Source organism: Protopterus annectens, chromosome 5.part0 (genome assembly GCF_019279795.1).
Source record: "Protopterus annectens isolate FY-2018-M chromosome 5.part0, PAN1.0, whole genome shotgun sequence".
In the NCBI taxonomy this organism is placed as follows: Eukaryota; Metazoa; Chordata; order Ceratodontiformes; family Protopteridae; genus Protopterus; species Protopterus annectens.
This window is the reverse complement of record NC_056735.1, coordinates 642,623,512-642,637,526: the sequence shown is the minus strand read 5'-3', so window position 1 is coordinate 642,637,526 and position 14,015 is coordinate 642,623,512. Positions and strand designations below refer to the sequence as shown.

General features: G+C 40.2%; 1 protein-coding gene across 2 annotated transcripts in view; it reads right to left on the bottom strand.

The window, feature by feature from the left end:
• LOC122802723 (interleukin-5 receptor subunit alpha-like) overlaps positions 1-14,015 on the bottom strand; it is a 451,682-nt gene that overhangs the window by 111,029 nt on the left and 326,638 nt on the right. For both annotated transcript variants that reach the window (XM_044072483.1, XM_044072484.1), the window contains exon 9: positions 5,495-5,585. In XM_044072483.1, coding sequence (XP_043928418.1) covers positions 5,495-5,585 — 91 coding nt within the window. The remainder of the gene's footprint in view (positions 1-5,494; positions 5,586-14,015) is intronic.

Below are 14,015 nucleotides of genomic sequence, written 5' to 3'. Positions count from 1 at the left end.
GGGCTATGGTGAGACCAAAGGGCAGAGCACAAAATTGGTAATGACTGGCTCCCAGCCAGAAGAGTAGATGACTTTTCAATGCTCTGTCCATTTTTATATGGTAGTACGCATCTTGGAGGTCTATGGAGCACATGCAATTGTCTTTCCCTAACAGAGGGAGTATAGACTGCAGTGTTACCATCCTGAACTTGGCCTTCTTTACGGATTCATTTAGTTTGCTGAGGTCCAAAATGGGCCTCCAGTCCCGTTTATTTTGGTACTCAAAGGAATCTGGAGTAAGTTCTGAATCCTATCTGGTTTGTAGGGACGATTTGGATGATTCTCTTTGATAGTACCTTTTGAACTTCTATAGTTGCTTGATCCCTGTGATTGGGTGGAACATCTGGGATCTTCTTGGGAGTCTGGGGTGGAAGAAAGAAGGGTATGGAGTATCCTCTGGTGATTATTCTCTGAACCCATTTGTCTTGGGTGATGTTTAGCCAGGCTTTTGGATACACAGATAAGCGACCCACGACTGGCTCCAGAGAAGCACAGCTGGGCACCACATCAGGAGCGCTGATAGGGACGGCCTCAAAAGGAATCATGGCCACCCTGGTTTTGCGGAACCCCCAGCCTCTAGGGCAAAGTCTACCATTAGCTCCTCCTCCTCTGCCTCTGAAGGAGGAATCACCTTGTGCGTCTGGGAAAAATCTCTGGGACTTCTTGAACCACATTTTACCGCCTCTCTGACCCTTGGGATATGGTCTAGAAGGGATGGTAAAAAGGATGCCACAGCAGAGAGAGTTTTCCCTTCTTGTTCGCACCTGGTGAGTGTGTCTTTTACCCTTGGTCCAAACAGAGAAGAACTGTCAAAGGGGGCATTGGTAAAGGTAGATTTGAAAGGCTCCGCAAAATTACATAAGTGCATCCAGGAGTGTCTCCTAACGGAAACTCCCAAACCCGCTGCCCTACTCGCTCTGTCGGCTGCATAGGAGATAAGCCTCATGGAGGAGTTCACAATGGAATTTAAGGTAGACAACTGAGCAGTCACCTTTTCAGAGACTCCTTCAGTAGATGTACCTTGAAGAGTGTTTCCTAGCTCCTTGAGGAGATCTGTCTGAAGCTTAGTAAAATGTGTGAGATAGTTCAGCGATCTGAGGGTAAAAGCCACTGAAGAGAAGATATGCTTCCCATGTCTATCCATCATTCGAGACTCCTTGTTTGTTGGATGCACAGATGTAGAAGTCTCTGCTAGTTCCTTCTTAGTGGCCACCACTACCACCATGGCATCTACAGGCACACCTCTTCTTTTTGGGGCCGAGAAAATTTTGCTGGGTCTTCTGGGGACTGTCTCCACAGCATCAGGAGTTTCCCACACCTTTTGACTAACCAGGTCCATGAGTTCATCAAGAGGTGGAGACACCCAAGAGGCTGAATGTTGAGACCCGAAATCCTTCAGGTACACTGACTCCTCATCAGAAGGGGTGACAATGGGCCAGCCACCTCTCTGCTTCAGGATCTCTAAGATGTCTACAAAGGAAACATCATCAGAAGATGACCTGGTAGACCCTTCTGACTCCTCAAGGTCAGTGTCTGAGGTGATGGACTCATCCAGGGAGTCTACATGCTTCCTCTTGCAAGTCCTCTTCTGAGGAGGCTCCTCAGAAGGGTATTCTGGTGAGGTCTCGGAAGACGGGGGGCCACCAAACGGGTGCTCCTGAGGCTGCAGGTTTCTGCTGCCAAGAGAGAGAGAAGGTGCTGAGACAGAGGTCGGTGCTTGAGGGGGAAGAGTATCGGTACCCTTGTGTGGAGCTGATGACTGAAACAGCATGCTCCTCATCATCTTGAATGCAGATCTCTCCGGCTTCGAAGACAGCCCCGGTTCTGAGGAAATGGAGGTAGTCCTCGGCTCCAAAGCAATAGACTCCGAGATGGATGTAGGGTCGGAGCTCAACCTTGTCAACGCACCGAGAGGGAAAAATGGCACTGAAGAGTTTCGGCTCCAAGCGTCCCTTTCAGGGCCGAACGGTGAGCTACGGCTCCTAGACACCACGGACTGCGCCGAAGGTGTCCCAGTGGAACTCTGCTCCAAGACCGCCACAAGGGGAGCTGGAACCGAGGGTTCCACAACAAGTGGTAACAAAATCTCCAGCTCCGAAGGCCCGACTCAGCTCGGAGGAGGAACCACAACAGGGAGAATGGACTCAGATGGCTCTGGAATCGACTGGGTCCGAGCCAACAACAATTTGGGTAAAGCAGATGACTTCAAGAGTCTAAGTACAACTCTCACTACATCCTCTTCTGAAAGGCTCTTGGAGGATTTAGATGACAGGGTAGGTGACCTAGATCTCTGTAAAATGGGAGATTGTAAAGTTGGGGAGACCAGCAAAAGCTCTCTGGACCGGCTCCGATGCAATTTTTCAGTAGTCGGCTCTGAAAAACTTGGGGCCGCCAATGCAGTGTCAACATCGACCACCGCGACAGGCTCCAAGGACAGTACAGCCAAAGAGGTCGAAGCTTTATCCAGTTTTAATGTTTTCTGAGGAGGTTCAGGCAAAATAGTTGGTGCCAGAGAATGTCTCTTGGCCGATTTGACCTTCTCTTTTCTTGATGAATGAGACTTGGAAGATGAAGACGAGCTTGTTAAGTCCCTTCGAAGGAAGGCTTGAGGAGACCTTTCAGAATTAATTTGTTCTTTCTCACCTGGAGATCTCTGGAGCTAAAGGAGTGACAGAAAGAACAAGTTTCCTGCAGGTGAATGACTCCGAGACAATAAACGCAATTACTGTGACCATCTGTAATCAACATTTTTGAGAGCACTTAAGGCACTTTATAAAACCCGAAGGTTTATGGTCTTTGGATTCCTTTGACATGACTATAATGAGCTCTATGAAACAGGAAGAAAGGAGGACAAGGTCCTCTAACTTAAACGGGCCTCGCCCTATAAGAGATACATGCCAAATACGAGGACTAAGTCCTCTAACTTAAAAGGGCCTAGCCCCAATAAACCAACACGCACACAGAGGAGAAACAACAGAGGACTAGGTCCTTGAACTTAAACGGGCCTAGCCCTGCTGGGAAAGAGTCAAAGTTAAACAGAGGACTAGATCCTCTAACTTAAATGGACCTAGCTGCAGAAAAAAGAAAGAAAGCTAAGCCAGAAAATAGCAGAATCTTAAACAGCAGGCAAACTACTGAAAATAGCAAACAACGCTGCACACAATATATTAATATAGAAAAATGTCAAAAAACAAGGTCCTAACACAAACACAGACCTACAGTAATATGAACTATATCAGAAACTAGCACACAGGATACCACGCAGAGAACAACAAGGGCCCAATGGCCAACAAGTTCTCAACACTAAGTAAATAGCAAAAAAACACTTCTATAAACTACCTATGAAAAAAGCTATCACTAATATTAAGTATAACTAGCTATTTTTGTCAAGAACTATCAGTAAAAATATGATAATAAAGAAAAAGTTTTCAACTTAGCCATGGCCAAGCAAGAAGCATTTCTGAACTCGCAGACGCGGCAAACAAGAGCTGGGGATTTTACTAGTGCAGTATGGGATACCTACCTTGCCATGAACCAACTAAGAGACTTTGAGCTTTCTAATCGGCCGAGTCAGAGCCGAAGATCGGCTCCGAACCCATGTGTAAGAATGAAGGCGAGACAGGACTACAGAACATTAATATTTTCTTAAATGGCCAACTGATTCTGTGTAGAAGGGTCCTCCAACAGGGCCTTATCTGCCAGAATGAAGCTTTTAACCATTTGCTGCTATTGTTAAGCATCTGAGCTGCTTCTCTTTGAGATGGCAAGAAAATACTGAAGATAGAGTGCTGATTTTTTTCCTTGGGGCTTGCAATCTTCAGTCAGAGTGATGGTATGGTAGGGAGCCACAGCTTTGTGAAGCTGGCCAGTTGTTTCTTGGGCAGGAAACAATCCATATAGCTTAAGCCTAAATGCTGCTGCAGCAGGTGGAATTATGAATATCTGATAAATGGGATGGCCTTGGGCATACCACACACAAGTCCTGGCTATCCTTGAATAGAATATTGTGGCTACCATTGCCACACTTTTTAAACCCTGAAGCCTTGTCCATATCAAAGAGCTAGCCAGAATATCAAGTATTAAACAACAGAGTTGAAACTATTAGAAAAACAGCAAATATGAAAGAACAAAAGTCAAAACCACTGTAATTATGTGTTGAATTTGGAAAGCAGAGGATTGATAGGATACAACAGACCACTACTTAGTCGAGTGAGAGAAGGAAGACACAAAATCTTTTTTTCTTTTAAATCAATATTGAAGAAAAGGAAAACATTACAAAAACTGGCAAAAAGTGACCAGAACAGACTAACATACATCAGAAGGGAAGGAATATGGTTTTGGGTCTACTTTGGAGACTGGACTTGAAGCTGAAGAGAGTGAACAAGATCTAAAAGCTACAGGGGAGGGCAGATGCATTGTGGGAGAAGGTAGGAGCGCCGACTCTGAAGTAGTAGAAGTTGCTGAGTCACATCCATTACAATGTAAATTATTCCATCAGTAGAAGTGGGCAGATGGAATAACGTAAGATTAAGATTTACTTTTACAAAAAAGTAAAAAAAAATCTTTCACTTTTGCAAAAAGGAAAATACTCAGAATGAGACAAGATTTTTTTAAATTAAGAGTCAAGTTCAAGGTACACTGGTTATCCAGTCTGAGCTGTTGATATCTTGCTTGCTGCATTTCTCTAACATGCAGATCTGAAGGAGGAGAATGCCTTTGTCAAAGCTGGCAGCTTCAAGAGCTAATGAGCTGGGAAGAGCTCAACCTGACATTAATCAGCAGACATAAGAGTAGTTGCTTAAACTAGTGACTGAGAAAGTCAATAAAATGACTTCTCAGAGTAACAGTCCCATTTTCTAACTTTTATTATCATCAAAATTCTACCAGTGTTTTTGATTTTCATTGCGAGGCTCACACTTCAAAAGGTGTTAATTATAATATGCATATCAAGAACAAAGACACTTCTAACTAATATGACATCTGTGTATACTCTTGATATGGAAGACTGATAAACCACTCATATATATGCTATGTACACACGTGAAAGTACTGTATTCTGAAATATTACAATTTCTATTATTTTTCTGTGAAGATTCACTTTCTGTATATTTCACATGACTTAGCACAGTGACAGTATACAGTGCTTACCACATGTATCTGATAAATGACGGAATGTAACTTCATGTGTTTAATATTTATTTCAGTAAGTTAATACTACTGTGTAGTCAATCAGAATATACTGAAGATTTGTGGTAAAAGCAGTTCATATCTAGTTTGTCTTCTTTGTTCTCTCCAGACTATTTATATTTTTGACCAATCTACATAAATGACAAATAGCACCCCCAACCCAAGACAACATTTATACACAAGTGTTTCATTTCAAAAGTGCTGTTTTAAGAAGCTACAGGTATTTAAGTAGTTTTGTTTACAAAATAATGAAAAAATACATTCTTACCGGACACAGAGTGCTGCTGCACACAGTGACAGCAAAAATACCATTGACAGGAGAATGTAATTACGTGTAGAGCGGATTTTCTCATCTATATCTAAAAGCAAATATAAAACTCATAAGATTCAGTAATAAATATATATTTACAAGCACAATATTAATTACACATAACTTGTGTCTCGGTTCATTACATGTTCTCATAAGAGCATAACTGCATAACTGGGCATGCATTAGGATTTTCTCATAAACTGTGCAGAAGACAGTAATGCCTCTTCCTGCATTACAGACTATAGTTCTGCATCTTAAATTCAGTAATATCTCATTTATCCCAAACTGTGAACTTATTCAAACACCAAGCATAAAACTGAAAGACATGCAGTTAATAGTTACAAGTACAGCAATGCACCACTGTTAGAATAACATCATGTTTATTTTTTGTATTTATGTTTATTTATGGGGGTACTGTACTGATTACCATAGAACAATGTCAGACACAGCCCAGGTGAATGCAGTTACAAAAACAGTTAAATAAGCAGAGAGCAATTACAAAGAAAAAAGTAAACACTATGTGGCCACATTTTTCTAGCCAAGTTAACAATTTTAATTTACATTATGTGCACATTGATAATAAAAATGAAAAAACATTTAAGTCATATACTTATCTCAAATGAGAAGGGAGAAAGAGTGTACTTAAACAGCATATACTATCACGATTCATCCAATAAGTCTAAATTCCTGAAGCAGGAGAAGACGAGAGCAAGATAGTTGAGTGGCTAGCTTATGTGGCCTGTCTGACAGCACTTGCATTTGGGCTTACTGAAGGAGATGTGACTTTAATTGTTATGTAAATCTGAAACAGGTAAACAAGTCTTTTATGTAAGGTTGGCAGAGATTCCAAGAGTGGCTTGGTTTTAACTGAAAATGTATGGCAAATGCAATGGGGCTTTGTTTTGGGGAACTGCAGTTTAGGAGCAATTTTGTAGGCTATAGCTGGAGGTTTTAAGCATCTAGCTTCATTTTTATTTACTTACATTTTTCTGAAAAAGAGCCATTAACTTAGCACTGGGAAACTGCTACTTTAATATCTGGCATGTGCAGAATATTAAAGAATGGGTGAAGAAATAGAAAATGTGTGACGTATTTGGTCATGTGAATGCCATAGGACATAGCCAGTTTCATGTGTACACTGCTTTGAAATAATTTAAAATGTATAAATACATACAGGATCAGATCCAACATAAGTTGACCTAGACAGCTGCCTAGGGCCCTCTGCTGGCTGGGTGACCACGCCAGACATAAAGTTAAAAAAGTACAAAGAACAACATCTGGAAAAGTTCAAATATCTGCTGTACACTGCTTGAGGCTACATGTGAAGTACACATGCAAATGATCATTTAAATCAGTCACAAAGGCTGATGCTACATACAGGACATAGTGTGGAGATCTGAATTAAGTGGAGCACTTGCTGATGAATGCTAACAGACAGATGAGGATTCACTGTTTTACTTCTGAATAAGGTGAATACTGGAATGTGGTAAAATCTGATTACTTACATGTGGATTGCTGTGTCTGAATGTGAATAGGGTGCCAGCAGAGAATTGTGTGTGTGTGTGTGTGTGTGTGTGTGTGTGTGTGTGTGTGTAATGCCCCAGTTAGATGGGAACTGTTTAATTAAGTGAATTGCAAAGAATAAAACCCTGTATCTTAGCTGCCAGAGACGAGAGTCTTAGTCATCCACACCAACTGCAGACCTCCCCTTTGGTAATTTACTTATGAGTACAGTCAGTCAATGTTGGTCATTAGAGTTTAATTGTTTTTTCTGATTTACAAATTACATGTTGACGGAAAAAATGTTCTGTTAACTTTTTTAATCAGTTTAGAGTAGTCTACTCTTATCTGTCAGAACATTTCTAATTTTGCCTCATATTTAACCAGACAGTGCTCTGGGGCAACTGGAAATGTGGGCTAGGCACCTCAGTGGTACCCTGGGCTGCAAGCCTTGTAACTATCTGTGACCAGAGTACTTGTTTAAAGGAAGGAAACTGTATTACATGAGCATCATCAGATGAGCCATGTTCCTTGGAAGTTTTCCTTGGTTTCCTCACTTCTGCTGAATGTTGACACTGACAGTCTGAATAAACTGGACAAGTGGACAACATACAGTCTATGAGATTAATGTTAATATATTAGCTATGAACACATTACACTATTAGCTTTTTTTTTGCAGGCACACAGGTATGAAATGCATAGAATCTGATCTACAACAGTCTAGCACTTAGTATAGATGAGTAAGGCTATAAGGTGTTAAGGAACTGCTTCCTGTAATCATAGTTTGACTCTTTTAGCCTTCCTTTGTCTTCTGTGCGACTCTGTCAAATAACTTCATCAGACAGTGCTCCTAGGCTGCTCCTGAAAAGGGATGCTTTTGTCCACTGGGCTACGTCAGGCTGTTAGAACAGTATTCTTTAATCCCTGCACCTTTCACAAAGATGTTAATTAATACTTCACTATATGCTAACTGAATATGAATCCCAGCAAATGTGTTCTAGTTTAATGGGTTGCCAGATGAATTTTCACTAAATGTTACTGTCAAAGGAATAGAAGTTTGCTGTTTTCCATGTTGTCTGTCTTCGATGTGAGAGTAGTTATTTTGTTTGATTTAGAAAATGTTTTTTTTCTGTAAAATATTAAATTAGAGTTTTAAATGAAATCCAAATCTCTGTGATAATTGTAAATGTAAACGAGAAAACAGTATATACAGTGACAAGTTTGAACAATACTTATGAAAATTGAGGAGAGACAACCAAGTAATGGGATATTGTTATGGCTGGTGGGGTTTGATTCATTACTCTGTATAGGGTCTCATTTATCCACACCCTGTCACTGACGACTCTGGATGTGTATACAGCAACAGTGCAGCAATTATTAACAATTCAAATAGGTCAGACCAGTACTGAGTGATGTTTGCAGAGATAGCTATTTTTAATGACAGAGAAGACATGTGGAGAACAAAAATGAGATGTAGGTGCCCTACAAGCATGTTACCCCCCCCCCAAAAAAAAAAAAATAACAGTATGTTGTATGCTGCACTATGTCTGATTTTTGCATGACTTGTAGGTTATGGAACACAAGCTGCTGCAGTATTTATACTGTCTTTGTTTTGTTTATTCATTGCACTCACTGCACTAAAGGATGAATCAATTCATTAACAGACCTGGACTGTTAACATAATCTAAATGTGTAGCATTTCATTAGCCTAAACATGTTGCAGTTTAGTGATATATTTTTGCAGAACCTACGTTATAGCCACCAGCAACTGCAAAGGGGTTTACATTTGTCAAGTCATATAGTCTGCATTATTTGCAGTGATGATCAGAACCATCTGATCTTCAGAATCCATTACATACTCACTGTTGCATATTACTATGAAACAGTCTTCCTTACAAAAACTGGACTGGAAAGGAATTCTACATTTAGTTAAAAACTACTCTGGCAGTTAGACTAGAGGAATAAAATTCTGACTTCATAATATATGCTCCCTGTCATGAGGGCACAGAGTTTTACAGTTTCCACCTTTATTTACCTACTGTGTGACACTGGGCAAGTCACTTAATGAGAGAGTGCTTTGGAGCAAGGGAATTGGGGCTAGGCTCCTTAATGGTCTCCAAGACTGCATTCCTAGTAACTGTGAACCTCTTGTCAAGTTTGCTCGTGCTAAGCCTGTTTTCAGTGTAATATTGTTTTGCTTCGTTTAATAAATGACCGTCAGTGTTTATGCTATAACATCTGAAATAAAGCTTTTAAATTAAATCCAAGTCTGTAATCACTGTAAGGATGAAAATAGTATGCACAATGACAGGTTTGAACAGTGTTTATGATAATTAGGGATAGACATCCAAGTAATGGGACACTGGAATGGTTACTAGGGGGGGAGGAACCTGACCAGTTACACTGCATAAGGTCCCAATTGACCATGATCCAGCTCTAAACACATATAAAATTGTGTGTGTGTGTGTGTGTGTGTGTGTGTGTGTGTGTGTGTGTGTGTGTGTGTGTGTGTGTGTGTGTGTGTGTGTGTATGTATGTGAATGTTCGTGTATATGCATTTATCTATATAGATATACAACCAAAAAACACCAGTCTTAGTGTGAGTGTCAAAGGAAAATGTAATTAACAACCAAATACTCCTATTAGAAACCAATGGAGCCATAACTTACTTTACATTGAGGCCCCATTGTTTCTGCAAAAGTGTATTTGGTTGTAAATGTGTGTATATATTTCTATAGATAAATAAACACACACACCTACGTGTGTGTGTATGTGTGTGTATGGATCTAGGTTGATCCATTGAAAATACATTTCATCGAAACATACATCGAACTCTCTTTCGCGAAAGTGCATTTTATCGAAAATGCACTTTTGCAAAAAATAGAAAAAGAAAAGAAAAGAAAAAAATATGCCAAAAAACTAAAAAACTAAATACTCATGTTTATGCAGGGGGGCAAGCCCCCCTGCACCACCCATGTGGGGGGGGGGGCTGCACCCCCGCACACCCCCTACTTTAATATTCACACTCTGAGATCGCACTACAGTGGGGAAAAGGGAATATTCCCTTATCCCCACTGTACCACAATCTAAGCAAGTTTGCTTAGTTGTACAATCAACAGTACAGTTGATGTACAACTAAATCTACATGCAAATAACTGTTTGCTTAGTCACCTTTCAACGAAAGTGTATTTTCGACAAAATGCAATTTCACAAAAGTGAGTTTGATGGTGTACGTTTCGATGAAACATACTTTCGATCATAAGAATAGGGCTCGTGTGTGTGTGTGTGTGTGTGTGTGTGTGTGTGTGTGTGTGTGTGTGTGTGTGTGTGTGTGTGTGTGTGTATGTATGTGAATGTTCGTGTATATGCATTTATCTATATAGATATACAACCAAAAAACACCAGTCTTAGTGTGAGTGTCAAAGGAAAATGTAATTAACAACCAAATACTCCTATTAGAAACCAATGGAGCCATAACTTACTTAACATTGAGGCCCCATTGTTTCTGCAAAAGTGTATTTGGTTGTAAATGTGTGTATATATTTCTATAGATAAATAAACACACACATCTACGTGTGTGTGTATGTGTGTGTGTGTGTGTGTATGGATCTAGGTTGATCCATTGAAAATACATTTCATCGAAACATACATCGAACTCTCTTTCTCGAAAGTGCAATTTATCGAAAATGCACTTTTGCAAAAAATAGAAAAAGAAAAGAAAAAAACATGCCAAAAAACTAAAAAAATAAATCAATACTCATGTTTATGCAGGGGGGCAAGCCCCCCTGCACCACCCATGTGGGGGGGGGGCTGCACCCCTGCACACCCCCTACTTTAATATTCACACTCTGAGATCGCACTACAGTGGGGAAAAGGGAATATTCCCTTATCCCCACTGTACCACAATCTAAGCAAGTTTGCTTAGTTGTACAATCAACAGTACAGTTGATGTACAACTAAATCTACATGCAAATAACTGTTTGCTTAGTCACCTTTCAACGAAAGTGCATTTTCGACAAAATGCAATTTCGCAAAAGTGAGTTTGATGGTGTACGTTTCGATGAAACATACTTTCGATCATAAGAATAGGACTCGTGTGTGTGTGTGTGTGTGTGTGTGTGTGTGTGTGTGTGTGTGTGTATGAATTGAGGGGGTAGTAGGTACCTGTGTCAACACACACATCTACCTCTCTCTCTTCCTCTCTCTCTATATATATATATATTTATATATACACACACACACACACACACACATCTATATATATATATATATATATATATATATATATATATATATATATATATATATGCACACACACACACACACACACACACACACACACACACACACACAAACACATATGTATGTGTACGTATGCATTATATTGTATTATTAGAATGCTACATTTTTTACTGACTGATAGAGGCAGTGGCAGCTAATGAAACCATTGAATCTTAAGCTATAAACACTGTAGTTTAAAAAAAAAATGGAAATTCATCCTAATAAGGGTAGCATAGTAGTACACTAGCTGACATTGCTGCCTCACAGTGCTTGGTTCTTTGATTTAGTTCCCAGATGGGGTGTGTCCTGTTCAGAAGTCGGCTTGCCACAGCACATTTTATTTATTGGTATGTGATAACCTGGTAAGTTAACTGAGCTACTGACCCTTTTCAGTCATGACCAGGACACAAGGCACAATAAATACATATGTAAGTATAAATGCAGATATTTAAATTATTTACAGAAATTATCATAATGATTAGCACATGGTTTCATTCAGTACAATGATAAGTTTGCTCACATTTGGTCAGGATGAAACACGGTTGAAACATGGGAATTATCCATTATCTTGATAACTACCACAGATGGGTTTATAATGAAATGTTCTTTAGAAGCATCCTAAAAGTCATTAAAGGTTTCCTGATTTTTTTATTTCAGCAGACAGGCGATTCCTTGAGGAATTTCCAAATCTGGAATATGCCCCTTTTCTCAAAATACTTTTGACGCTTGATGAACAAGGAAGAAATATTTGTCTTAGCTTCTGAGGTCATAGCAGTTGCCGTTTATACGCAGTTTTGTTTTCAGTGGGGACAGTATCCTTGTTTTAACACCTTCAAAATAAGAGCAGATAGTAGTAGTGTACCCTGATGGAAACAGAGAACCAGTCTGTTTTTTTTTTTTAAGTAGCTTGCAGTGATGGAGAAGGGAATCAGCCAGAATCATATATCTACAACTTTTATTCTCAGCAATTTTTGTAAGGTATAGGTGTTACAGACTAAATATACAACAAGAAAGACAATCCCTGGGATTCAATAAGCTTTTTTTCTGTGCAGGAAAAGTGTAGCCGCTCCTGCATGGAATATGGCCGCTAAGCGATCCAGTAAACTACTGTTCTAATGTGCATGAGCCTGCTTACACTATTCCTGCATGGACACCACTGCATAATGCTAATTACCTAATTTCTTAGTGAAAACCATGCAAATGAAGTAAATTAGCGATTCAGCAAGCAGAAAGGCATCCGTGCAAGAATAGTGTTAGTTGCAGAAATGTATTTGGCTACTAGACGGAGGCATGATAGCTCAAATAAAAGTATGTATTATAAATGTTAGGCATGCCAATGGCCAAATATATGGCCACTGGCATGGAAAAGTGTTTCATTTTTATAAAAATAAAAGTAATTTTTTTTCTTTGGCCGATCTCGGCCGTTTAAGCATAGGGCAGCGGCACGAAAATGGGATTCTGCCAAAAATAAAAAAAAAAATGTGAAAACTCAATTCTAAGGGAAATCTGCATGTTGCCATTATAGTCTATGGCATGCAGAATCTAAACACTACCAGGGAACAGTGACTGTTAAGGGGAAAGGTTCTGGGGTAGTGCAGTAACTAGGGACTAAGGCAGTGGGGAATGCAAATGAGGGGAAATTTACTGACTCATAAAAATATTCTAGGTGCCAAACTGCACCTAACCGTGTAGGTGCTATAACATGATTGTATAAGCAGGAAGAGCAACAGACATGAAAAGGGGGTGTGTCATGCATGGTGTAAGCACAGTGGAGCTCTATGGCCCCCAGATAAGCTTAGCTAAGCACAGCTAAGCAAGGGGTGTGTTTAAGGCTGCACTGACTTATTTCATGAAATGAAGAGTGTGTTCGCATCCAGGAAGGGCCATTTCTTAGTGTTTACATTAGCTAAACGAGTTTGCGTGGCACCCACCGGATCTAAAACAACAAAAAAAAAAAAAAAACAAACACAAAAAAATGGAAATAGCAGGACTGTTTACATTTGGGCACTGGGTTTACGTGGTGAGCCTTGGGGCTTAAAAGGGGCGGAAATGGGAAGGGAAAAAAGGAAACAAAGGAAAATAGCAGAATAGCAGAAAAGCAGAATTTTTTTTCTTTTTTTCAAAGTCTCCTAGCTTGGATTCGCCTCCTCGCTCTTTTTCCCACCTGGCTGTTAACACGGTAGTGCTGCTTGTTTCACCCCTGGCTCACCTATCCTGAGGGTCCATCAGTACCTCCCGAATTACATGGACTCCTCGCTCAAAGCCAAGTTCGGCCCACCTGAATTCTTATCCTGCTAACCAGTTCGGGCTTATCCAAAAGGAACCCACAGTGTTGAATCCCTCACCTTTTGCTCTCAGTAAATCTCACCTATCCTGAGGGTCCATCAGTACCTCCCAAATTACATGGACTCCTCGCTCAAAGCCAAGATACGCCCACCTGGATTCTTATCCTGCTAACCAGTTCGGGCTTATCCGAAAGGAACCCACAGTGTGGGAATCCCTCACCTTTAGCTCTCAATAAATGTATGTAACTTTAAAACCAAAAACAAAGTCAATTTACCATAACATCCTTATATGCTAGCCTGTCCCTCAGTGTGTGTCTCAGCAGACTACCGCATACCTCAAAGATCCCAGTCTAACTCACTACCTCTAATCTCCCATTCCATTCTTCTATCCCTCTGAAGACTTACCCTGGTAC